The sequence below is a fragment of the Chanos chanos genome, chromosome 9, assembly GCF_902362185.1.
Source record: "Chanos chanos chromosome 9, fChaCha1.1, whole genome shotgun sequence".
In the NCBI taxonomy this organism is placed as follows: domain Eukaryota; kingdom Metazoa; phylum Chordata; class Actinopteri; order Gonorynchiformes; family Chanidae; genus Chanos; species Chanos chanos.
Genome location: NC_044503.1, coordinates 2,788,184 through 2,815,285, shown reverse-complemented (window position 1 = coordinate 2,815,285; position 27,102 = coordinate 2,788,184). Strand labels below are relative to the sequence as shown.

General features: G+C 46.7%; 1 protein-coding gene across 1 annotated transcript; it reads left to right on the top strand.

Annotated features, from left to right (window-relative positions):
- The first annotated feature begins 1,390 nt into the window (after nt 1-1,390).
- Nucleotides 1,391-27,102, top strand: mast3b (microtubule associated serine/threonine kinase 3b). The gene is made up of 27 exons (XM_030783549.1): nt 1,391-1,493; nt 1,652-1,743; nt 3,867-3,955; nt 4,496-4,568; nt 5,880-5,958; nt 7,077-7,234; nt 11,253-11,328; nt 11,933-12,142; nt 15,596-15,697; nt 15,815-15,947; nt 16,323-16,393; nt 16,724-16,815; nt 17,074-17,282; nt 17,524-17,662; nt 17,873-18,005; nt 19,106-19,271; nt 20,024-20,125; nt 20,242-20,364; nt 20,550-20,662; nt 20,829-21,019; nt 21,234-21,355; nt 22,024-22,224; nt 23,000-23,220; nt 23,516-23,638; nt 24,250-24,386; nt 25,111-25,307; nt 25,839-27,102. The coding sequence occupies exons 2-27, from the start codon at nt 1,661-1,663 to the stop codon at nt 26,882-26,884; spliced, it is 4,389 nt and encodes a 1,462-aa protein (XP_030639409.1). The 5' UTR covers nt 1,391-1,493; nt 1,652-1,660; the 3' UTR covers nt 26,885-27,102.

Below are 27,102 nucleotides of genomic sequence, written 5' to 3'. Positions count from 1 at the left end.
TCCCCCAGCCAGCAGAGCTCCTGTGATACAGGTCCTCAGTTGTACACACAAAGGATGTTTATGTACTTTAATGTAATGTAGCTCTAATCTGATTTGTTCCGTGGCAGATTAACAGCTGTAGATGGGTCTTGTCAATGGTCGAGATAATTCAATATTTCACTTACGAAACACTGAAAACGCATGCGCATAAAGAAAAACAAAACAAAAAAAACACACGTCTTTCCTTTCAAACTTTGGGGATGTGTTTAGAGAAAATCTGAGCACACAGACTGCAAAATGTAAAATGTTTCTTTTCTTTTTTTTTTTTTTTAATCATGATCCACGTGTACAATTCCGCTTGAAACAAATTAGAGCTCATTTTTGTATGGGAACAACAGGTTTAAAGTGTTTCTGGTTTTGGGAGGGACAAAATGGTGAGTTACGGTTTGGTTAGGTGTGGTTGAACAAAGTTCCAGTTAGACTCGTTGTATGTCAGAGTGATTCACTGGTGTTAATTCTCTCCTTAATCTAAGAAGATGTAAATATAGGTCAAACAAGAGATGTCATGAAATGTAATCCTGAAGCCAGGGACACAGCGGCTTGTGAATTTGCAAATAGCGGAGTGGTTAGTCAGCACGACCTCTGTGTTGTCAAAGACCAGAGTTTAGTTTCAGTCAGTTTGAAACCATCTGTTGTTGTTTTTTTTTTTCTTTCTTTCTTTCTTTTTTTTTTCAACTCATCAGCTTTAGATGGTATTATCTTATGCAAGGCAGTGTTCATTTGAGTAGATTTTGAAGTGGATGTTCATCAGTGAGTATCATTACACTGAATATGGAAATCACGCTGAATTACTCCAGGGATCGTTTATTACCTGGGACTGGACGTGTGCGGCATGAGTTCTAGCACTCCAGAGAGTCAGGGGCCCCGTTTTTCTTTCAGTATCTGTAGGAGGGGCCTTGAACGAATTGTACTAAACTAAAATCGGAATTGGTCCAATGCGTTCGTGGAATGGAAATAAATCAGTATTAATTCAAACACTTATTGCTCGGGACAGGTCGAAAGAACCTTTTCTTTCAACCCAAAATAAAGAAGCTGATTCATATCCCAACCCTTAATAACCGTAGATTTCGCGTGAATAATAAAATAAACAACGCATTTGGAAGAAACCACTCGGTCGTAGTATGTCAATAATTGTCAAGGTTTCCCCCGTGAGGAGAAACGTGGTATGTTCCAACGTTGCCGAGATCGCACCATCACAACAGAAACTTTCAAAGGATGGAGGCGCCATAGACCCCTCTGGTCTGCCAGGAGGCTTTATATAAGAAAGATGGGAATAAGATCGCAACATTTTGCACGAGTCTTCGTTTAGATTTAGAGTCATGTCGGAGGTGTGGAAACAGTGGTGCAAGAAACGCTTCAGTCAACATAAAAGGATTAGCTCACCAAAGTGCTAGCCGAGCTAGCATTGGAGGGATAAGTTGCAGGTTGTCACACAAAAGACCAACTTCATTTAGGTATTTGTAGGTTTCCACCGCATTGGAGTCAGTGCCGAGGATACAACCTTTTCTTTAAAAAAAAATTATTATTATTTAGTTTTGACTAGTATTATCTCCAAGAGTTTCATCTTCGTTTTGGGTTTCAAGTGATCTCCATTTGATGTATCTTTCTCAAGAGTACAACCATGTCTGATCCGAGTTGCTGGACTGCTGTGAGCAGTAACAAGTCTCGTTTTACGACTGGTGCAATGCTGAAACGATCAAAAAGGTAATATTTCTCTCTTAAATAACTTGTACCTGAATGCTAAAGACATAAAACACATGGGCTCGTTATCTGGTCTTTCCCTGTCGTTCGCTCCTGATAAATGTTCTTTGTTAACACTCATTACAAGATGCAACCGAAAGCAAATTTGTATCTAGATTATTCACTTTCAGAAAGTGAATAGTAGTATTTGGCGAATGGTTTTGTCTCTTTTTTTCTCACGAGCACGGTCCGTCAAGCAAGTTTGAACTTATCAGTGTTAACGAACACGTTCACGTTCAGATAATGTGGGCTATTGGCTTTGATAACGGACAAAGGGCTAGCTGGTTTAAGACTATTGATAACACGTAATGTTACTATTTTTATGATAAGAATTACTGCGCATTGTTGGAATGGTCTTTTTATGTTGTTTATCACCGGGTTTTCCTGAAATGTCATTAAAAACTCAATGCTAGTTATGGTAAAAATGACACCAAAAGTATTCTCACGTTGTTAATGGTTATCATTTCTCCTCGTGATATCGTGAATGAACATTGCCTGTATTGTTCAGGTGTAACATTTGTATGGTGATTCCTTCTCTGTGCGTGCCACTCTCAATTTCCAAAAAGACATAAAACCGTTGACCATCTACACTATAAATTTTAAGACTCCTCCCCGTGCTTTACATAACACCGCGTGCACGGTTTGAATGGAACTTCTGCTCAGTTTATGTACATCACGTTTGTAACTGACGTAGTGTTACCAATGTCACCAGTTTAGACTCGATTGAACTTTAAATGCGACCTCTTCCCTGGAGACGATTTACCAAGGCCATTTCTATCAGACACGCTTATCTGTTGCTGAAACCGTGTAAGTTTAGAAATGTTTATTTAATAGGTGGACCTTAATCCCTCTGACAATCCAATGGGACAGTTTGTTGTCTTTGGCGAAGGGAGACATAAAGTTTGTGATTTTTTTTCACCGCCCCATTCATATCCTACTCTATATGCATGAGAGAATTTCTATAAGGGCCAGAAATGCTTCAGTCATCCAGCAGCTGTTGCGAGTAAAGTGTCTTTTCAATGCTTTTTACCGTTACATGTGATTTAGTACGTCAGTTCAGGCAATAGGTCGCGTGTAGCCTAGAGTTAAGTGGATATTTGCATGTCTAAACGGACGGGATAAAGCTATAGCCGGAAGTCGTCCTGCACCTTAGGAACTACGACGCACAGTTAAATGTCCGGGACTCAAAAGATTCTCTGCTTTTTGCAAAAGTCATTTCTTAGCAGAGGACTTTCAAGTCACCTAAGGATAAGGGGTTTTCTTTTTCCTAATCTGTTCGGTTTCGCTCCGGAGTTGAAATTAATTTGAAGACTTAGCGGTCTCAAAGACTTCAACTGACCTAGAACTGTCAGCGTGGGTTGTGCGTGATATCTGGTCATAGCAGGTCAGGAAGACAGGAGAGCTTCCATGTGCTCAGACTGACTAAGCTTCTCTCTCTCTCACACACACACACACACAGAGTTTGACTCAACACACGCAGTCATTGCAGTGTGTTAGGAGAAAATGGCGAAATCTCACTGACATGTATCCACAGAAGGTGCCCCCCCAGCCCCCTCCCCATTTCTAGACAGCAGAACGCCCGAATTAATGATTTCTAAGTCCTGTTTTGATTTGCCTTGATTCGTTCTGCAGAATGTTTTGGTCTGTCAGAGAGACACAGAGCGTCATTCCTCACGAAATACGGGAGCGAGACATAACAGAAAAGCGTTTCCCAATGGGTGGGGGGGGGGGTGTCAGGATGTGATCCTGTGTGGGCTGGCGTCTGGGCTGGCGTCTGAAGCTGTACTCTTCAAACAACACCCTGAATTCACGGCGTTGCTTAAATGTGCAGCGGTTTGTCCGTGCTGTGACACATTCCGTGTTTCTTGTCATTTTGAATGTGTAGGAGAGTTAGTATCTTGTGTTGTTTCTCGTTAAATCTCGTTTGACTTTTAATGCACTCCGATCAGGCAGAAACAGGCCTTTGAACAGATTAGTTGCCGATAGGAGGCTGAGAACCTGTTTTTAATCTAAAAAACTGTCTTTTAATCTCTGGTGTGTGCTTGTGTGTGTGTGTGTGTGTGTGTGTGTGTGTGTGTTCATTGCAGTTGCCGTAGCAGCAACAGGAAAAGCCTCGGTGTTGGAACTCCGTCTCCAACTTTATCCCGACCCCTGTCCCCTCTTTCTGTACACACAGGTAAGACACACCTGAGGCGCTTTTCTTGCTGGGGGGGTGTGTGTAGGGGCAGGGGGTGGTGGGGGGGTATTCTGCAAAGCAGGAATAATCAGTTTGGCAGGTAAGTTGAGCCAACCAGCAGAACTGTCATCATGGACAGCAGCTGAAATTCTGTCTGTTTGAAATGCACCGTTGTCATAGCGACAGGTGCATCCACCGAAAAAGCGTTGTCACATACTGCGAGTTCAGCTCAAGTCTGGTCACGTCTGAACCCATATTAGATTGTAACATGCGTGGCTGACGTGTGATAACGTCTGCGTGTGCTTGACTTAAACGAGTTATTTGCATGATTTCACACACAGACGAGGCCTCATATGAATTTTGTGTGTTCTGCATGCTTTTGCATAGATAACACCATCGTAATTTGTTTACTGTTTGGTTTCAGGCTCACATGTTTGTGTTTGTTTATTTGGTGCTGTTTGTTTATCCTCAACTCTCTGAAGTAGCATGTTATCATGTTCATCGTCTTTTGATATTCTTTTATTTTTATTTTTCTTTCAGCTGCGAGTAGCCCCTTGGACAGCCCTAGAAATGTGTCGGCCAGTTCTTCTCTCAACTTCCCCTTTGCTCGCAGGTAACAGCCCCCCCCCCCCCCCCCCCCCCCCACCCCGTCTGACTCTCAAACGCCTCTTCACACTTTTTGTTTGTTTTTTTTGTTTGAACCAGCTCTGGGTTAAGTGCGATTTCACACACTGTTCTGTCACACTGACCTCAGGTCAGTGGTAACTCAACTCTTCTGTAGGGGGAGGGTGAGCTCCAGTTGCTTGGGGGCTGAACCGTTGGGACTGAAATGTAATGTTAGCTTTAGGGGCCACAGTGGTTGAGAGTGAAGCAGGGTAATGCTTTAAACTTCAGGCAGCCCTGAGGTAAGGCTCGTTAAGGGGTTACATCTCACATCTCTCAGAGGTTAAGTGCTGATCTAAGGTCAGTGCTGAAATAAAATGTCACCTCTTACCGTGATTCTTACCAGCGCACATACAGAGGACTTCTTTCATTCAGATTTTAAACTTTACACTTTCAGTAGTTGAAAGTTTCAAATAAATGTAGCTGTTGAAAGGTTGTACTAACTCACAGCACTGAGGTTGTGAGTTAGTACAGGCTGTTAAATCAATGAGGCTGTCAGTACGAGCTGTCAGGTCAGTAAGATTGTGAGTTAGTACAGATTATTAGGTCAGTGAAGTTGTTAGTCAGTGCAGGTTGTTAGGTCAGTGAGGTTGAGTCAGAAATGGTTTTGCTCTCTCGTGGATGAATAATATCTTAGCCTCACCCTAACATTTAGCTGTTTTGTCAGAAACCATTTGTCCAAAACCATAAACAAACACTTGATGTCAGCTCGAACTGAAATGTGACAGTTAATAGACTAATGTCTGTTTTTTCTCTTTCTGTCTTTTCTTTTTTTCCTCCTCTTTTGTTTCCTCTCAGCCACCTGGCCCGTGCTGACAGGTAGCTCCTCTCTCTCTCTCTCTCTCTTTCCTCTTTCTCTCTCTCTCTGCCCTTCCTTTCTCTGTTTCTCTTTCTGTCTCTGTCTCTCTCTTTCACTTAATCCATCACGTTAACAATAACTATGAATCTACTTGGAACTCTTACGGGAACAGTAGTATGAGTCACTCCTGTTTGTGTCAGAGACAGTGGCCATTGTGACATGATGGTTATTAGACAGTCGTTCAGTAAAATGACGGTGTAATTATGACATGTGTCTTTAGACAATAGCCGTGAATCACTGCTGTGGCACAGTGCGGGAAACACGGAGCACTTAATGCTGTGGATTCTCCGCCTCTGATGTAAGAGCGTGTGATTCATTAATACTGTTACTGCTCAGGCTCAAAACTCATGTTTTGTTTTTGTTTTTGTTTTTGTTTTCTTTCCTCTCTTTCTGGTTCTGCAGAGCGGAGGGGAGGAGATGGTCCCTGGCCTCTTTGCCTTCGTCTGGTTACGGCACCAACCCGCCTAGCTCCACCGTCTCTGTGAGTGTGTGCGACGAATGAAAATGTCTGGTTTCGCCCCCTTTGTGACAGCGGCAGAGTTTTCTCAGCCTTGATAAAAACACTTCTGAACCTGTTTCTAAACCTTTAGCTTGTTCTTATTTCCGCGGTTAATTCGCCTTTGCTTGCTAGTAAAATAACAAAAGAATAAAACGCTGTTTGAACCTTGGATGTCAGAGTGTCACAGCGCCTGTTCCCTTCTCTCGGACAAAGGAGTGAGTGAGCAGACGAGTGAGTCTCGTGTCTAGACGCCGTTGGTTAGACAGAAACGCGTTCTTTGTGGCACGGTGAGGTATTTGAGGAGGTGAAGCGCAGACGTCTGGAACTCAGTCCGGTTCGTAACGGCAGCGGACGTCTCCGCCGCAGACAGTGACGTCTTTGTGAGGAAGAGGATGTTGACAGACAGTGACGTCTTTGTGAAGAAGAGGACGGCGACATCTCAGATGGCGTCAGCGCCGATTGCGAATCGGGACGCTTTGGCTGAACACAAGACGCCTTTCTAGAACGCTCTTAATTGTTTTTTTGGTAACGGAATTTTCCACAGCTTTGAAGTAGCTGGTTGTTTATCTTCTGAAATGCACATAAATGGAGAATCAGAGAAACCACAGGGGGTGGGTTTTAACTGAGCAGAATCAGTGAACTGTAGAAATGAGGCCCTGAGGAGATGATGGAGGGATGAATTGATGGTGAAAGAGAAGTAACAGTGGATGAGGGATGAGGTTTAGGGGTCGACTGACAGAATGATGAAGGGGTGATAAGTTGTCGTGGTGGCTTGAAGGGCTGAACGGTGAGTCGTTAGAGTGATGAGGTTTACGATGAAGTCGTATAGATGGGTAGAGACACGTAATGAAACGTGTGTGTGTGGAGTAACGTCTTTGAACGATGGTGAGATGGTGAACAGTGGTGGGATGGGGTTAAACGTTTGAGGCAAATGTATTTTTTTAAAATAACTGTTACATATATCGTTTGACGTTGAACTTTTTGGGGGTTTTTTTCCCTATGCGATGACGTAACAGAGGGGATGGGGTGATTGAAGGGTTGATGGAAATGATAAAACGATAGAGAGATGAAGTGTGAACGTGGTCTGTTTTGTCGCGCAGTCTTCCAACTCGTCTCAGGAGCGACTGCACCAGCTCCCCTTCCAGCCCACTCAGGACGAACTGCACTTCCTCTTCAAACACTTCCGCAGCTCCGAGAGCGTGACGGACGAGGATGGACGACCCTCGCCGTGTGTCCGGCCGCGCTCCCGCAGCCTCAGGTACACACACGCACACGCACACACACACACACAAACCCGGAGCCATACAGTACACATACACACACGCAAACTCAGAGACATACAGTGAGCATACACACACACATACACAAACTGAGACATACAGTATGCATACACACACTCGCACACATACACAAACTCAGACATAGAATACACATGCACACATACATACACACGTGAGTATTGGCGTGAAGCTGATTGTTCACTCAGAGTGTCTTGTCTCTGATATGAGGCAACGTGAACTGTGTAACCCACAGCATAATTCCCCCTGTGCTAGTGTAACTCTGCATGGGAAGACTTTAACCCAGATCATCTGTTTTCATGAGTCATAATAAACAACATGAAGAGCACAGTATAAAGCCTTATCTTTCGCCTTGAGCCCTATCATCTTTCACTGCAAATTCTCTTTGAGGGTTGTGTGTATATATGGACCTGTGTGTGTGTGTGTGTGTGTGTGTGTGAGACCATGTGTGTCCATGAGGTACAAATGAGTCCATGAGTGTTTGTGTTTATTCATGAAGGGCCAAGCGTATGCGTGTTTTTGAGTGTGCTTGGGATACAGAGAGTGTGTGTGTTTTATTAGGTGTACCAAGTGCTTTTGTGTGTGTATGAGTGCATCTCTGTGTGTGTGCATGGTGTACAGAGTGTGTGTGTTGGTATGGAGTGTGTGGGTGGGTGGGTGGGTGGGTATGGAGTGTGTGGGTGGGTGTGTGGGTGAGTATGGAGTGTGTGTGTGTGTGTGTGTGTGTGTGTGTGTATGGGGTACAGAGTGTGTATGTGTGTGTGGGTATGGAGTGTGTGTGTGGGTGGGTATGGAGTGTGTGAGTGTGTATGTATCTGTGGGGAGAGTGTGTGTGTGTGCGTGTGTGTGTAAGCGTGTGTGTGTGGGTATGGAGTGTGTGAGTGTGTTTGTGTCTGTGGGTAGAGTGTGTGTGTAAGAGTGTGTGAGTGTGTATGTGTCTGTAGGGAGAGTGTGTGTGTGTGTGTGTGTAAGCGTGTGTGTGTGGGTATGGAGTGTGTGAGTGTGTTTGCATCTGTGGTTAGAGTGTGTGTGTAAGAGTGTGTGAGTGTGTATGTGTCTGTAGGGAGAGTGTGTGTGTGTGTGTGTGTGTTTGTGTGTAAGAGTGTGTGGGTGGGGAGCCTGCGATCAGCAGGGTCCTGCTGAGCTGTGGACGACAGGCAGTGAGTGTGGGGGGGGGGGGGAGGGAGGGGGGGTGTCTGGGATGTGTGGCGGGCATCATGCCACCCTGCTGCCACTCAGCCTTCTCTCTTCATCTTTCCACCGTTACTCATCTCTTCCTCTCTCCTCTCTACCTGACACCGCCGAGTTTGCCCGCAGCAGACTGGTCCGTCCTTCTCTCGAACTTCCATTTTTCTGTTTTCCTTTCCTTCTGGTTAAACAAGAGAGAGAGAGTAATCAGGTCTTTTGTAAGCTCATTCCATACAACTTATTCTCTCCTCTTAAATGCTATAAATGGCTATAAATCTCACAAATTCACCAAAATTCTGCCCCCAAAAAAAAAAAAAAAAAAACCAAGAAAAAACAAAACAAAACCAAAAAATCCCCTCATCCAGCTGACATTTAGTCCCACACACAGACAGTGTGATGCCCAGGTCTGAGACAGCCAGGGGAGAAGCAGTGGGCTTTGCTCTGCTTTGACATTTTGGCTGAAAAACTCCCACTGGTTTTTTTTTTTTTTTCTTTTCCTTCTCGCGTTCAGAACCAGGCAGGCTGATCTTCAGCAGGTCTGCGACTGGGCCCGACCCGGCGAGCCTCCACACGCCACTCACATTCAGCAGAGCCCCGTTCCACCTGTGACTGCAAAACAAACCCAAAAAAAAGTCGTTCTGAAAATTTCCTCCAAGTTTACAGATTATTTTAGGAGAGAGGAAACACCCCTTCGTCTAATTTCAGACTATTTCAGTCTCAGTCTCTCAGGATTAATTTAATGACTTGATGTTGATATTTTTGTCACGTCAAGGATTCATTTCGCTAAAAATGAAAGAGCTGTTTTTATGTTGGTTGTTAATGTTTGGGAGTGGAGTATACACAACACAGGTTTTGCAAGCTCATATCCTGTTTTGTCCAGAATCACTTCAGGTTAAACACCAAAATAAGGAAACTCCACCACAAAATGCGCCAATGGGACATTACGCCACCTCAGACTGCATCAACAGTCTCAGTGTTGCCTCAGCACAGGTTCTTGAAATTTCTGGAAAAGGGTGATGATGCCGCTTTTCCAGAAGACATTCCATCGTTCAGCAGTCTGACGACGGCAGCGGAAAAATGCTCTCTCAGGCTTTGTTCCAGAATCTTCCGTAAGAGAACAGCTGAGTCAAGATCTGGTATCTTGAGGTGCCCATGGCATGTGGTTTACATCATCCTCATGTTGGTGTCTCCGCTGTGGGTGTAGGCATCGTCATCTTGGAATTAGACCATTCCAACGGGCCGATGTACAGCGTGGGAGGATGGAGGTTGTCTCTCCAAACAGAGTTGTATTGATATTTAGTGGTGTTTACCTTACCCTCTTAGAGGGGTTCGATTAGACCTAAACCACACCAGCCAAATGCACCCCATGCCACAGAAGACAACCCTGCGCCGTGGGAAACGACCTCTGTGATTTTCTTTTTTTTCTTTTTTTTTTTTTTTCGCTCGTCTGTTTGTTCAGAATGCAGTGGAAGCTGACTCATCTTCCTCCCTGTCTCCCTTCTCAGAAGACCACCGCTTTTGTACTCTGCACCAGTTTTTTGGGGGGGGTTTTTTCCCCCCTCACGTGTACACGCTCTCAGGCAGAATAAGCGGTGGACGCGCTGCACCGCGGCAGTAACGTTCCTCTCTGTTCGTGTTCTGGAACGCTCGTGCGAAAACTGCCTCTCTGCTCGATGTCGGCGAATCATGACTCATTCGTAGTCAGTCATCTGCTTTGCTTTGCGTCTCGGGTCGACGCGCGAACATCACGGTCGGAGAAGTCTCTGCATCTGACCTCGGCTGACCTCCAGCCGACGATGCGTTTCCCTCCGTGCTAACGTCACCTCAGCCAGTGTTTCTCACGGAATGTCGCGAACCTGAGCGGTTCACATCGCTCGAGGGTCCTGCTAAACTTGTCCCGATAACAAGCCCTGTTTCAAAGTCTCTCAGATTTCTCGCTCCAGCTGTGGTCACCAAAGTAACAGGCCGCTTGATTTACTCGGTTTTATCAAACATGACCCTAAAACGTAACAAAAACATCACATGCCTAAATGAGCACATGTATCATGTCTATCACAGCAACTGCTTTCACAACACCGTGTGTCCCTCATCTGCTCAAACCTTTAATTTGTTTTAATTCATTTTTGACAGTCATCTGTGCATTACCCTGGTGTGAGATCTCAGTATTACATTACATATCATAACATCTTCAAAGAAAAGACATTCTCAGGAGAAATGAATGACATGTCTGACCTTAGACTTCTCAAATGATTTCATGGGATTTAATCACAAATCTCTACTCATCTATATCTATATATTTATATCTATATAATCTAGATTTATACATCTATACTATATCTGTATCTACACATCTATATTTATATATCTATACTATACTATCTCTATACTATATCTGTATCTATATATCTATATTTATATATCTATACTATTCTATCTCTATACTATATCTGTATCTACACATCTATATTTATATATCTATAGTATTCTATCTCTATACTATATCTGTATCTATATATCTATGCTATACTATATATGTACTATACTATATCTGTATCTATATATCTATATTTATATATCTGTACTATACTATATCTGTATCTATATAGCTATGCTATACTATATATGTACTATACTATATCTGTATCTATATATCTATATTTATATATCTATACTATACTATATCTGTATCTATATAGCTATGCTATACTATATATGTACTATACTGTATCTATATCTATATCTGTACTATATCCGTACTATACTCATCTTCTCATGTTTTTTCCCCCTCAGCCCTGGACGGACAAGTGGATCGTTTGACAACGAGATCATAATGATGAACCATGTTTATAAAGAGAGATTTCCCAAGGTAACCACCTGTGTGTGTGTGTGTGTCTGCCTGCTTCATTCTTTCCTTGTCTGTTCATTTACACACCTGTCAAAATTGAGTGGAAGTATTTGAATCACTGGGCTCCATCCCAATTCTGTTCTCATGGTTCTCTGACCTTGTGTCATTTTTTGTTAAGTGAATAATATTAGTTATTTCAGAAGTCTCTTATTTATAATAATCGTGTAATTGGCTAGTAATGTGGGCATTTGAAGTTGAGGGGCTGGGGGCCAGCTCTCAGTGGGACTGATAAGTATTGGAACATGGCCAGACATTCAAATTCACATACGTCCCCAAGTCTGCCCCATTCCTCAACAGATAATGTCTTTTAAAATCACATTGTTAAGCGCATCTGGCATTTTGATTCAGTTTCTATCAAAAACATTTGAAATGTTTAGTCCTTTTATTTAATAGCAAACACCATAGTTTAACTGCATTAGGTTTTGTAGACATTAGTACACAGACAAAGGTTGTTTTGAGTGCGTTTGTGTTTGTGTGTGTGGTTTCTTTTTCTTTTTTTTTTCTTTTTTTTTTTTTAAATACCTTAATCCTGTCCTAAAACCAGATTATAATCTCTTCCCCGCAGGCCACAGCTCAGATGGAGGAGAGGCTGTTGGACATTGTGACGCACTGTTCTCCCGACAGCACGCTGCCTCTGAGCGACGGAGTCCTGGGTTTCATCCACCACCAGCTGGTGGAGCTAGCCAGAGACTGCCTCGACAAGTCCCAGAAAGGCCTCATCACCTCCCGCTACTTTCTGGAGCTTCAGGAGAAACTGGAGAAGCTGCTGCATGAGGTTAGGACGTGATTGGTTAGAGCAAATAACACCGAAGCATGTGATTGGCTACTGGGACTCCCCCCCCCCTTATTTATTCTGGACGAATTCTGGACGACATTTTATTTGTCTCTCATCCCACCAGTTTGCAACGCTGCAAACAGCGTAGTACTTTACGCAGTTGTTAGAAATTAGCATTCATCACTCAGAGGCGCGCAAGCATTGCCATGGTTTGTACACTGATTTATGATAAAAATAAATGTAAATTATTTAATAATAATTCTACCAACTGAAACAAGCCAGGGGGACACTGAAAATCCTGTTAGAAAACTGGAGTGAGGAGAATTTGTGGATCAGTGAGGCTGAGGAATTACTCACAAGTACATCTCGAGAGTACCAAAAGTCAAAAGCTTACTGCCAATCCTCAAGGCTGTAGCCCCTGTTTCCGGCATTGAACGACTCACACACACACACACACACACAACAAAGCCAAACAATTCACACACACACACTCTACATACACAATGTGTGTGTGTGTGTGTGTGTGTGTGTGTGTGTGTGTGTGGCATGCGCGAGTGAGAGCAAAAGCTCGTGTCACAGCCCAGGAAGAGAGAACTGCCCAATCAGTTGCTGTCACCTTCAACAGGAAGTGGCATTTCAGACGGGTTTCAGTCGACTTGAGACTGTGAGTCACTCTTCAAACGTGTGAAAAAATCTCCCTCAGAGCTCAGCTCCAAACTCCCTTTCATCTCTGAAAAAGGCTGCGTTACCAAACTGCATGAGCACAGAGCAAACCCGAGCCCTGCAAACACAGCGTACCCTAAACCAGCTCAATATCACCGTCTGTGATATACTTGATATCGTATAGAGAATTGCTCAGGCGTTTCTCACATGTGCTCACATTCCTCATCTGGCTGCAAGTCCGCTGCAGAGGCAAAAGTTGGCACTCTTCTATTGGTGTTGAAAGTTAACAGTCCTGTTCACATGACAGAGTGAGAGACATGAAGAGGGAGAGAGAAAGACACAGAAAGAGAGAGAAAGACAGACAGACAGAGAGAGAGAGAAAGACAGACAGAGAGAGAGAGAAAGACAGACAGAGAGAGAGAGAGAGACACAGAAAGAGAGAGAAAGACAGACAGACAAATGGACAGACAGAGAGAGAGAGAAAGACAGAGAGAGAGAGAGAGACAGGCAGACAGACAGAGAGAGAGAGAGAAAGACAGACAGAGAGAGAGAGAGAGACAGACTGAGAGAGAGAGAGAGAAAGACAGACTGAGAGAGAGAGAGAGAAAGACAGACACAGAGAGAGAGAAAGACAGACACAGAGAGAGAGAGAGAGAGAGAAAGACAGACACAGAGAGAGAGAGAGAGAGAGAGAGATGGAAAAATACAGAGCTGAAAGTTGATCTGTATGAGTTGCAGTCCCAGGTCTGAAGAGCTGGAGTTTCCTCTGAGCTTCTGTGTGTAGGTGTGTGAGAGATCCTTGGCATCGTTCCCTCTACAGGTGCCTTTTAAGAACGCAGCTCTGTCGTTTTGCCACCCGGCTTATCTGAATTATAAAAAAAAAAAATAAAAAATACGGCAGTTTCCATGGCAACCCCTCTCCTCTTTCCCTGCAGTGTGTGTGTGTGTGTGTGTGTGTTTTTTTTGTGGAACGGTCGTCCAGATTTCTGCTTTTGCGGAGAGCAGGGATGTCCTCACAGCCTGCGACAAAAATCCCCAAATCCCCCCCCCCCCAATCCGCAGTAATGGCACGACTCCCCCTGTTTCCCGCTTCGGATCTGGCCTCAGGCGGCGGAAGCCAGAACGCGGAGCCTTTCCGCGCTCATCTCCACGCCAAATGTTCCGTGTTTAATGTTGCGCTGGACATGGTAAACATTGGCGAGTTGGTGCAGAAGTTTCTCAGAACAGAAAGCCTGGTGTTTTCCATGCGTACGTGAAGCACACAGTCAAAGGCCAGATGACTCAACGGGACAACGAGGGAGCGTGTCGGCGGAAGATTCATACGTTCGTTTGACGTAAAGCACGTAGTGTTGCGTACGTTAATAGAACGACCTCGTTTTTCCTCAGAATGTTCTGTGTGGAAAGCATGAAGTCTTTGTTTTGTTTTTTTTTAACCCCCCCCCCCCCCCCCCCCCCCCCCCACACCGCTGTCTCTGGGAAAGGTTTATCTTTTTGGAGCGCAGGCTTTTTCTCTCCTCCCTGTTATTGTCAGGCGGTGAGTCAGTGGCTCTTGGAGACGAGGCTGTGAAGTGTAGTTCTGATTTTATAGGAGCTGATTTGCTCTCAGGCCCTTCCATCCCTCCAGTCTCCTTCATGCCCCTCCCCCCCCCCCCCTTTTCTTAATGCATGTTTTCCACTTGGTTGGATCTCACAGCGTGGTTAAAATCATGTGACGTAATTCGTAATGATCCTCTTTCCCCTCAAACTCTTTATCTTTGCTTATTTTACTTATTCATTTCTTTTCTTGTTTGTTTGTTTGTTTGTTTATTTATTTATTTACACGTTTCTCAGATGTGGTGACTCAGAGATCTGGTTTTAAAGGCAGGTCTGTTAAAAGTCGTTTTCAGGGGTGAGTCACGCAAACACAGACCTGTGACCTTAGATTGGGGGGGGGGGGGGGGGGGGGTCACTGTTTTTGTCACTATCTGACACAACCCCCTCCACCCTGCCCTGCCGTGTCATGAAAAGAAGACCTGTTGGTTCCATTTACACGGCAGTACCAAGCGTCAACCACACTGCCTTTTTACAAAAAAACAAAACAAAACAAAAAAAATAGCCTGATCTGCCCAACAGGAACCGTCTGGCGGGGGGGGGGTCAGCCCTGCCTCCGCCTCCGCCTCCAAATTATTCAAAAAAGATCAGATCTTAGGGTTATGCAAATGAGGAGACAAACCAGGGCAAATGTTTTTTAAAAGCTACAGATTGTAACTATACACAGCTTCACGCTCCATCTTTTAGTTTTAGGGGTTCTTGGTCTGGTACCCAGGAATGAAGAAACTCGCTCAGGAACCGCCAAGACCAGGGAAAGCCAAAAGAATGACTGTAGCCCTGCCTCCGTCTTGGTTTATTGCCGCCATGGAAAAATCGTAAAGAGATTGGAGATGCTGATGTTGATTTTTCAGTGACCTTTATAAAAAAAAAAAAAATCTTCCTTAAAGCAGTCACATTGGCTGTATCTCTGTAATCTGACTTAAGAGAGAAAACTTTCCCACGGATTGTGTAAGAGATTCACCTCACACACACTCACACACATAACGGTTAAAATTCCCACTTAGCCTAACTGTGTGAGAAAGTCTTACAGTTCTTTCATCTTGAAGATGACCGTTACATAAGGAAAGTGTGCGTGTTTGTGCGCTTGTTTGTGTGCGTGTTTGTGCGCGTGTTTGAGTGCGAGTGTTGAATTGGAACATTCAGTGCTCAGTAATGAGCGTGTGAGTTGATTTCATGCTGAGTTGTCTCTCTGTTTGTCAGGCTTTTGAGAGATCTGAGAGTGAAGAGGTGACGGTCATAACCCAACTCGTGAGGAAGATTCTCATCATCATCTCAAGGCCCGCCAGGCTCCTGGAGTGTCTGGTAAGACCTGCAGCCAGTCAGCACCTGCCATGCAAATGAATCATGCTCTTCAAGCCAATCAAGTCGTTTAGTTTCTAACCCTGCCCCCCCCTGCCCTGCCTTGCCTCTGACTGACAGGAGTTTGACCCAGAGGAATTCTACCACCTCCTAGAGGCCGCGGAGGGTCACGCCAAGGTAGGCCAGGGCATCAAAACAGACATTCCCCGTTACATCATCAGCCAGCTGGGCCTGAACCGGGACCCTCTCAACGGTACGCCATCATTCTCTCCTCTGGAACCAGTACGCTACTGGTTAATCACATTCATTCCTCATCCACACACTCTCTCTCCCCCTCTCTCTCTCTCTCTCTCTCCCCCTCTCTCTCTCTCCCCCTCTCTCTCTCTCTATCTGTCACTCCCTCTATCTGTCCTTTTTTTTTTTTTATTGTTTGTTGCTGTTGTTCATGTTGTCCCTTTGTATTCTGTCACTAAGTGAACCTTTGCTGCATAACGAATTTCCCCTAGTGGGACAATAAAGATAAGCTTGAGCCTTATGCTCTGTGTTTTCCTTGCATATAGGGGGTGCAATACCGACAGTTATCTCGAACCTGTGTTTATTTTCTCTCTCTCTCTCTGTCTCTCTGCAGAGATGGTCCAGTTAGAAGAACACTACGATTCTGGCCCTACACTAACAGTGGAGTCTGAGGACCAGTCAGAGGTAAGCACGTGTGTAAAACCCAAACCCAGTGCGACCCCTGCAGGTCTCCCCCCCGCCCTCGCCAGCGGTTAGTCTGGATGAGTTGATTTGGAGCTGTTTAAATAGTAGCGGTTTTTGTTAAGGAGACACTGTAACATGTAATTTTTGCTTTAAGACCTAGATAGTGTATCAGATGGCAGAGATGTGTTATTGTTGTTTGCAAAACATAAGGTCCCGTGTTCTGTCCAACTGTGTATGAGGTTATGAGCGCTTGTTTACGTCGACACGGTGTGGTCAGACCCCTGAACCTCAGTGAGAAAGACTTGACTTCCTGTTTGCCCTCTCTCGCAGCAGCAGAACAGAGCCTTGCTCACGCCACCACGGAGGAAACCGCTGGAGAGTGACTTCGAGACCATTAAACTCATCAGCAACGGGGCCTATGGGTAAATGCGTCATTCTGTGTTCTCACTGCAAACCGTCCTGTTTCTGTCAGCGCGGTGCTCCTGATGGCCTGTGTTTTATCAGCGTGGTCTGACAAGCTTTCTCCATTCATCAGCCTGCTGTGTCTGAATTTGTGTTTTTGTCAAAGTGGTGAAACCGCTATTCTGTGTCTCTGTCAGAGTGGTGTAACTGCTGCGCTATGTCTCTGTCAGAGTGGCGTTCATCAGCATGACGTGTGTGTCATTTGTGTATTGGGTCAGAGCGGTGTACCTGGTCAGGCATAAAGAGACCCGTCAGCGCTTCGCCATGAAGAAGATCAACCGTCAGAACCTGATCCTGAGGAACCAGATCCAGCAGGTGTTTGTGGAGAGGGACATTCTCACCTTCGCCGAAAACCCGTTCGTTGTCAGCATGTTCTGCTCGTTTGAGACCCGACGCCACCTCTGCATGGTCATGGAGTATGTGGAAGGTAAGGCTTTTTTCTGTCCCTCTCTCCCACCCACCCACACACACACAGACACACACAGACGCTGCCATTACTTCATGGCAGTAGTAGTGAGACTCTTCAAACCAGGCCACACACACCTCTGCATGGTCATTGATTATTGGAAGACATGCCAACACACACACACACACACACGAGCCAGCTGACAGAAGTGCAGTGTGCCAGGCCCGATGATTTGACCCTTGTGTCGTGTCGTGTCGTGCAGGAGGAGACTGTGCTAACCTGTTGAAGAACATGGGTCCACTGCCCGTGGATATGGCCCGAATGTACTTTGCCGAGACCGTCCTGGCTTTGGAATATCTCCATAACTACGGCATCGTCCATAGAGACCTCAAACCAGACAAGTGAGTACACACACACACACACACACACAGACACACACACACAGACGGACAGACAGACGCACACAGACACAGACACATACAGTCAAACACATGCAGACAGACAGACAGACACGCACGCGCGTGCGCACACACACACACACACACACACACAGAAGGTTTGCTAACACAGACATGTGTGGATTAAACATGTGCTGTTTCTCCTCTGCTCAGCCTCTTAATCACCTCCATGGGCCACATTAAGCTGACTGACTTCGGTCTGTCTAAAATCGGCCTGATGAACATGACCACCAACCTGTACGAGGGCCATGCGGAGAAGGACACCAGGGAGTTTATCGACAAACAGGTGAAACGCCACTGCACCTCCTCTCCCATACACACCACCTCCGCTCAAGTGAAACGCCACTGCATCTCCTCTCCCGTACACACCACCTCCGCTCAGGTGAAACGCCACTCTGCACCTCCTCTCCCGTACACACCACCTCCGCTCAGGTGAAACGCCACTGCACCTCCTCTCCTATACACACCTCCTCCACTCATGTATGCCCTTAAACAAAACACTAAGTAGCTAAACGTGGCAGAAACCAAATACTAGGTACTTTCAGCAACGTACAGTACAGTTATAACACACTGCAATACAGTACAGCATTACTGACACACTACAATACAGTACAGCATTACTGACACACTACAATACAGTACAGCATTACTGACACACTACAATACAGTACAGCATTACTGACACACTACAATACAGTACAGCATTACTGACACACTGCAATACAGTACAGCATTACTGACACACTACAATACAGTACAGCATTACTGACACACTGCAATACAGTACAGCATTACTGACACACTGCAATACAGTACAGCATTACTGACACACTGCAATACAGTACAGCATTACTGACACACTGCAATACAGTACAGCATTACTGACACACTGCAATACAGTACAGCATTACTGACACACTGCAATACAGTACAGCATTACTGACACACTACAATACAGTACAGCATTACTGACACACTGCAATACAGTACAGCATTACTGACACACTGCAATACAGTACAGCATTACTGACACAGTCCAGTGAAGGGATAATTGGTGATCTCACACATACACCACTGTGTAAAGCATCAGTACAAAAAACGAAAAACGCACTTAAAAAAAAAAACAAGAATCTACCATAAATCTATAATGGGACTCAAACACGCCTACTCAGGGCCTGTGGGATTTAAACTATCTCTGGGTATTTGAGAGAGGGGCAGAAGTGGAGGAGGAGAAGCGTATGGGGGGGGTGTCATGTCAGAAGAGACGTGTTAGGGTCTGAGGGTCTTTCCTCTCTCTCAGACGTAAAGAGAGAAATACGGGAAATTCACTGCCGTGAGCTCTGCATTCACATTCAGCTGTGACACCTGACCTTGGTCTTCGTGCAGGTGTGCGGCACGCCCGAGTACATCGCCCCCGAGGTGATTCTGCGACAGGGCTACGGGAAACCCGTGGACTGGTGGGCCATGGGAATCATCCTGTACGAGTTCCTGGTGGGATGCGTGCCGTTTTTCGGGGACACGCCCGAAGAGCTGTTCGGACAGGTGGTCAGTGGTAAGCCTGCGTCTCAGTCAGCCCCACATCGGGTTTGGGTCCGTTCTGAACTGAATGGTTCGTGTTTGACGGATATTTATCTGTATAGATAATGTAAGGCACACAGAAGAGGGTTTCATGCATGAGTTCAACTCACGCAGGATCAGCAGAAACAGAAGATGCGGTAGACAGCTGGTGCATTCATGGTTGTGGACAGTGCATTGTTTTTTGTGTAGCAGTGCATTGTTTTTTGTGTTCTGTAGAGGAGTTTCAAATCTTCCGTTCAGAAAACACGCTTCCTGCCCACGGCACCGTGCAGATGTGCCTCACTGCCCTGAACCTCTGCTGAATCATTTCTGTGTTTTTGTCTGTGTGTCTCTGTGTGTGTGTCTCTGTGTGTGTGTCTCTGTGTGTGTGTGTCTGTGTGTGTGTGTCTCTGTGTGTGTGTCTCTGTGTGTGTGTCTCTGTGTGTGTCTCTGTGTGTGTCTCTGTGTGTGTCTCTGTGTGTGTCTCTGTGTGTGTGTCTGTGCGTGCGTGTGTGCGTGCGTGTGTGCGTGCGTGTGTGCGTGCGTGTGTGCGTGCGTGTGTGTGTGTGTGTGTGTGTCTGTGTGTGTGTCTGTGTGTGTGTCTGTGTGTGTGCGTGTGTCTGTCTGTGTGTCTGTCTGTGTGTGCGTGTGCGTGCGTGCGTGTGTGCGTGTGTGTGTGTGTCTGTGTCTGTGTGTGTGTGTGTGTGTGTGTGTGTGTGTGTGTTTGCATCTTCGCTCTGCCCGTAGACGAGATCGTGTGGCCGGAGGGGGACGACGCCCTGCCCGTCGACGCCCAGGACCTGATAACACGTCTGCTGAGACAGAGCCCACTGGAGCGACTGGGGACAGGTACAGCGTAAACCTCCAGTTTCTCCCCCTTATAGCACGGACAGCTGTGCTCTGTGTGTAAATCGGACTCTGTCCATGGGTGGTGCTGACGGGCGGTGCTGTGTGACTGCTGACAGGTGGAGCAGGGGAGGTGAAGCAGCACAGTTTCTTCAGCCGACTGGACTGGAACAGCCTCCTGAGGCAGAAAGCCGAGTTCATCCCCCAGCTGGAGGCGGAGGACGACACCAGTTACTTCGACAGTGAGTGCGAACTGGTCTCTACTGGTCTCTTGGCTCTCGCTCGGTGCCTTGTCTGTTTCTGGACATGTGCTGAACCTTCTGAGAAAACTGTAAATGTTAAACGTTGCTGAAACCGTTTTCTGTAAGTCGGTTTCGCGCTAATGTTTGGTTTTCTGTTGTTTTTGTTTTTGTTTCTTTTTTTCCAGCTCGTTCGGATCGTTACCATCATCTCGGCTCCGATGAAGATGACGAAACTAACGACGATGAGTCTTCCCTGGAAATCCGACAGTTTTCCTCTTGGTCAAACCGCTTCAGCAAGGTTAGGTTTTTTTTTTTTTTTTCCAGAGAATTGCTTTTCCCAGAATAGGATTATTACATTAGCACATCCTCCCCCACCTCTGGCTTTCTCTCTCTCTCTCTCTCTCTCTCTCTCTCTCTCTCTCTCTCTCTCTCTCTCTCTAACGGAAGCTCTGGCCTTATTTCAGGTGTATAGCAGTTCTGAGTACCTGGCCACGCCCTCCAATCTGAGCTTCTCCTCAGATCGCAGCCACAGCGAGGAGAAGGAGGAGCCAGGAGACGGAGGGGGGGAGGGGCCAAGCGGCTACTCCCCTGCGGCGATTCGTCGTCAGAGCAGCACGGGCGCCGTTGACAGGAGACACTCCGGACAGAGAGCAAGGTGTGACCGCGATGTCACCGTGTCATCTGCTCCAGCCAGCAGTGATCAGCCACTCCCCTGTGACTCACCCCCGTTTAGTGCTTAATGCAGTAATCAGTTTGTAATCTTAAGTTGCGTACCTGTCGTAAGCTGAGGAAGCAGAGTGCTGTGTCACAGAGAAGGGCTGTCTGAGTTTGTTAATGTGTAATCAGTAATGCGTGTTGATGTGTTGTAGCCTGCGTGGTCGTACAGCTTCCAGTTCATCCCAGTCTGAACGCAGCGCCAGTCCGCTGGTCATCTCCAGCACACACAGCCTGGAAACCATGCCACGTTTCACACTGTCTACTGACGATGAGGGTAAGACACACACACACACACACACACACACACACACACACTGTGCCTACTGCCTACACACAAACACACGCATAGCATGCCCATGCCATAATGAATGTCAGCTGGTGAAGAGGGTGAAACACACATTCACACACACACACACACACACACACACACACACACACTCGCTCTCCTTCCACTTACTCATACAAATACACATGTATCCCTTACAGTCCACAGCTGCAACTAGACACAGCTCATAACACACAATCCACAACTGTGCTCAACTGTCTGCCACACACACACACAGACTACATCTCCATGTAGCAGCCTCCACCAGGGCACCAACCAACAGCATCTTATCAGCCTACACCCAACACGGACACATATACAGCACACACCACACAAACACACACACACACACACACACACACACACAGACTACATCTCCATGTAGCAGCCTCCAACAGCATCTTATCAGCCTACACCCAACACACACACACACATACACACACACACATACACACTAGTACAGTCTAATTTGCATACAAGCACACAGTCCCCATAAACCGTGTGTGCTCCGTTCAGCTGGTACATCGTTTTCTTTATCCAAAGCCTGAGACACTAAGAGTACAGACACTCCGTTTATTTTAACTCCCAAGCTAATGGGCGTCGACCTTTGTTTGCAGCTGAAGTGGTGGTCTCCAACTTGCACCGAATCCGACTGCGTAGCAACAGCACGGGAGCCAAACACTCGTCGCCTAGGGAACATGGGGGATCTCGTCGCTTTGGCAACCAGCTGGAGACTCCTGACAAACAGCGGCTCTCCTCCGGTGGCAAAGTGCCCAAGTCAGCATCCGTCTCTGCGCTCTCTCTCATCATCACCGCAGGTAGCATATCCAACCTCATGACTAATCACAGGATTAATCATTAATCACGTCAGACATCAGACCTCACTGTTACTAATCACACGTCAGACATCAGTCCTCACTGTTACTAATCACATGTCAGACATCAGTCCTCACTGTTACTAATCACACGTCAGACATCAGACCTCACTGTTACTAATCACATGTCAGACATCAGACCTCACTGTTACTAATCACATGTCAGACATCAGACCTCACTGTCACTAATCACACGTCAGACATCAGACCTCACTGTCACTAATCACATGTCAGACATCAGTCCTCACTGTTACTAATCACATGTCAGACATCAGACTTCATTGTCACTAATCACATGTCAGACATCAGACCTCACTGTCACTAATCACATGTAAGACATCAGACGTCACTGTTACTAATCACACGTCAGACATCAGACCTCACTGTTACTAATCACATGTCAGACATCAGACCTCACTGTTACTCTCTGTATAATAGATTCTCTGTATTTTTGTTATCTGTGTGTGTGTGTGTCTGTGCGTGTGTGTGTATATGTGCGTGTGTGTGTGTGTGTATATGTGTGTGTATGTGTGCGTGTGCGTGTATATGTGTGTGTGCGTGTGTGTGTGTGTATATGTGTGTGTGTGCGTGTGCGTGTATATGTGTGTGTGTGCGTGTATATGTGTGTGTCTGTGCGTGTGCATGTGTCTGTGCGTGTGCGTGTGTCTGTGCGTGTGTGCGTGCGTGTGCGTGTGCGCGTGTGTGTGTGTGTGTGTAGATGACGGCGCCCTGCAGGCCAGCCCCATCTCCCCTCATTCCCTGTCGTCCAACCCGTCGTCGAGGGACTCCTCTCCGAGTCGGGACCTGTCTCTGTCCGTGAGCAGTCTACGCCCCCCCATCATCATCCACAGCTCAGGGAAGAAGTACGGCTTCACGCTGCAGGCCATCCGCGTGTACCTGGGCGACACTGACGTCTACACCGTACATCACGTCGTCTCTGTAAGTCCTCACCAGCAGGGGGAGACACAGACTTCAGACTGGGCCTTTAAAACAAGCAAAACAAAAAAAAAAACACTTGTTTTCTCTCTATCAGTGAAAGTCTGTATTTGATCATTTTATAAGAGGCAGCATGCTTGTAGTTTAGCCTCTTTGCAGACAGTAATTGGATTATGATTGTTTCTGACAGGCTAAGACATTTTTAACCCATAATATCCTCATGTAGTGTTAACATCATCGTTTGCTTCTCTCTGACTGGCTCTCACGGACTGTCTGTGACCCTGTTGGTTGGTTTTAGAGTGTGGAGGAGGGAAGCCCTGCCCACGAGGCGGGGCTAAGAGCCGGTGACCTCATCACTCACGTTAATGGAGAATCTGTGCAGGGCCTGGTTCACATGGAGATGATGGAGTTGCTGCTGAAGGTACGGTCAACCAAAACACACACACACACTCATACACCCACTCATACATTCACACACACACACACACACACTCATACACCCACTCATACATTCACACACACACACACACACACACTCATACACCCACTCATATATATACACAAACACACACACACTCATACACCCACTCATACACACACACACACACACACACAGAGGGTGATTTTCACTATATACACGTTTAAACACAGATTCTACCTCTTCAGCCTGATGTTGACAGTATCTAGTTTTATAGCTTTGGTGTGTATGTTTCACTGCTCAGTTTGCATAGACCTGTTGGATTTCAAACTTAGACAAACTCTTTATTAAACAGAAAACAAAAAAACACACACACACACACACACATTTACTGTATTGTAATGATGTAAACATATGGGAATCATTGGAACATTGTGTTTCTTGATATACCAACAGTTTACTCCAAACATACGTATAAACCCCAGTCTCTTAATTAAACCACAGTCTCTTATTACACTGTGGACTCTTAACCGAAGTCTGTGCGGTGGACTGCTCTGAGTGGACACGTGGTCTTCCTGTGTCTGACGCACGATGTGCGTTTGTGTTGTACACAGAGCGGGAACAAGGTGGCGCTACAGACCACGCCTCTGGAGAACACGTCCATTAAGGTGGGCCCGGCGCGGAAGAGCAGCTGTAAGGGGAAGATGGCACGCCGCAGTAAGAAGGCCAGGAGGAGGGAGAACCAGGACCGGTCCGTTTCTCCTCACACGCCGCCGACACCCCATAGCAACTATAATCACAGGGCTTTTAGTTCCTCCTCCTCTCAAAGTGTTTACTGTGACGCCAGCACGCAGGGGAAACAGGGTTCATCATATCTGGTCCTGGAGGTCCAGGGTCCCGCTGGTTTGACAAACCCTTATTTAATGATGAGGAAAGAAGCCCATTTTCAATCAGTGACTTATTTACACCATGACATGCAGCACGGTTCATTTCACCAGGGGCTACGAGTCCACGTAACTTCTCAAACAGTTAGAGAGCTTAATCTGTGAAAATCTTAAATTGCTCGTTTTTGAGGAGTTATTTTAAAAAAAAAACTGTCCCAAGCCTTAAGTCCAAAAAATGATATTTTATCCTGTTAATAACACAATCCCTTTTTCACAGAATAAATGGAATCTCTTTACAGATGATATATATACATATTATGTAGTGTAGTTGGTGTTGACCGCTGACTGTTTTTGGCCGGTGCGTGTGTGCGTGTGCGCGTGTGTGTGTGTGTGTGTGTGCGCGTGTGTGTGTGTCTGTGTGCGTGTGCGTGTGTGCATGCATGCGCGTGCGTGCGTGTGTGTGCGTGTGCATGCGTGTGCGCGTGTGCGTGTGTGTGCGTGTGCGTGTGTGTGCGTGTGCGTGCGTGCGTGTGCGTGTGCGTGCGTGCATGTGTGTGCATGCATGTGTGCGTGTGCGTGCGTGTGTCTCAGGCGGAGGAGTGTGTTGAAGAAGCTGTCGAAGCAGAGTACAGTGATGCAGAGCACGGTCCTGCACAGCAGTCGCAGTTTCTCCTCTGGCCTCCATCACTCTGTGTCCTCCAGTGAGAGTTTACCTGGCTCCCCCACACACAGCCTCTCACCTGGGCCTTCCACACCCTGCTGCAGCCCCGCGCCGGACCAGCCCACAGGTACTGTAAACACACACACACACAGTCTCACACACACACACACACACACACACACACACAGTCTCACATACACACTCTCTCACACACACACACCCACAGTCTCACACACACACATACACACACACACACACATATATATATATATATATATATATACACACACACACACAGTCTCACACACACACACAGTCACACACACACACAGTCTCACATACACACTCTCTCACACACACACACCCACACCCCCACAGTCTCACACACACACACACACACACATACATATATATATACACATACACACACACACATACACAAATAACGCAGTCAAACGTGTGCGCACACACACACACACACACACACATATAACAGACAGTCAAACACACACACTGTTGAGCCTGTTGTGTGCACTTTGTGAGGTCTGTCTGAATTTGATTATAAAGGCAGCTAGACATGGTTCTGGAGACTGTGTGGCTTGTTTCCATGGCGTCTTTAACCATCTTTATATTTAACATCTGTTTCCTTTACTTTCAGATTCTGCCTCTCCTCAGAGCACCTCCCCATGTACCAGTTCTCCCAGTTCACCAGCCACACACATCCGGCCCAGCTCGCTGCACGGACTGGGGCCCAAACTGGGCAGCCAGCGTTTTGCTAAAGTGGGCCGTCGTAAATCCACCAGCAGCATTCCGCCCTCTCCTTTAGCCTGCACCTCCTCCGCCCAGCCCCTCTCTCCTCAGCGCTCCCCCTCTCCGCTCCCCAGCATCGCCAAAACGCTCCACTCCTTCCACGGCAAAACCCTGTCCCCCCCCACCATCGTACGCCACGTGGTTCGCCCCCGCAGCGCCGATCCCCCCCGCTCCCCGCTCCTCAAGCGCGTGCAGTCGGCGGAGAAACTTTCCGGAAGCCTCCACGGAGAGAAGAAGAGCTACACCCCCCGCAGACACACGCTGGAGGTGCCTCACTGCGAGGTGGAGGTGGTGGTGGGGGAGAGCGAGGGGGAGGAGCCGGGCCGGGTGGGCGGGTACCTGGGCGCCCAGCGCGTCCGCGACTGGCCGAGCGAGAGGGCGGAGCAGATCGTGGTGATGCGGAAGCTGAACCTGTCGGAGCGACGCGACTCCTTTAAGAAGCAGGAGGCGGTGCAGGAGGTCAGCTTCGACGAGCCGGACGAAAAGGCCGCGCCGGGTCCTGCCGCCGCTCCCGTGACCTCCACGACGACCTCTGCCATGACCTCAGGTTGGGGGTCACAGCAAGCAGGTTGGGGGTCACAGCAAGGAGGCTCGGGAGAGGAGTCCGTGGTTCGCCGTTGCCCCCTCGTACCCCAAATTGCTGTGCAGGGGTCGGAGAGCGAGGAAATGGATGACTGGGAGCCCTGTTCTGACGATGAAGATGAGGAAGAAGAGCAGGAAGGTCATCAGGAAGATCCGCCCACAGGGACGCCCAGGAAGGAGGAGACTCGGGCTGAAAAGGACTCCAGCAGGACAGAGAAAGGCGGGGCTGACTCACACGGGCCCACTGCTCATTGGTCAGTCTCCAACCAATCAGCAAGTTCCAGTCCAGTCAAAGGGACAAAAGACAAATAAAAAAAAAAAAGAAAAAGAAAAACACAGGCATTTTACACAGGTTATTGTTTTGGCCTAATGATGTAGTTGATCATATCGTTAATGCAGCCAGCTCAACTTGTACGGTGGACAAAGCATCCTTATTGGTCAGTATCCAAACTGAGACTCAGTGGAAATGTAGGTTTTTTTTTGTGTGTGTGTGTTTATGTGTAAATATGAGAAATGAAGGGAAACGTGAT

What these genes read in the sequence shown, in the direction of transcription:
- mast3b (XM_030783549.1), top strand. Translation starts at nt 1,661, where the DNA reads ATGTCTGATCCGAGTTGCTGGACTGCTGTGAGCAGTAACAAGTCTCGT. An exon ending in TGGAGAAGCTGCTGCATGAG is followed by an intron (nt 12,143 to 15,595) that starts GTTAGGACGTGA and finishes TCTGTTTGTCAG; the next exon opens with GCTTTTGAGAGATCTGAGAG. An exon ending in GGGAGTTTATCGACAAACAG is followed by an intron (nt 18,006 to 19,105) that starts GTGAAACGCCAC and finishes GTCTTCGTGCAG; the next exon opens with GTGTGCGGCACGCCCGAGTA.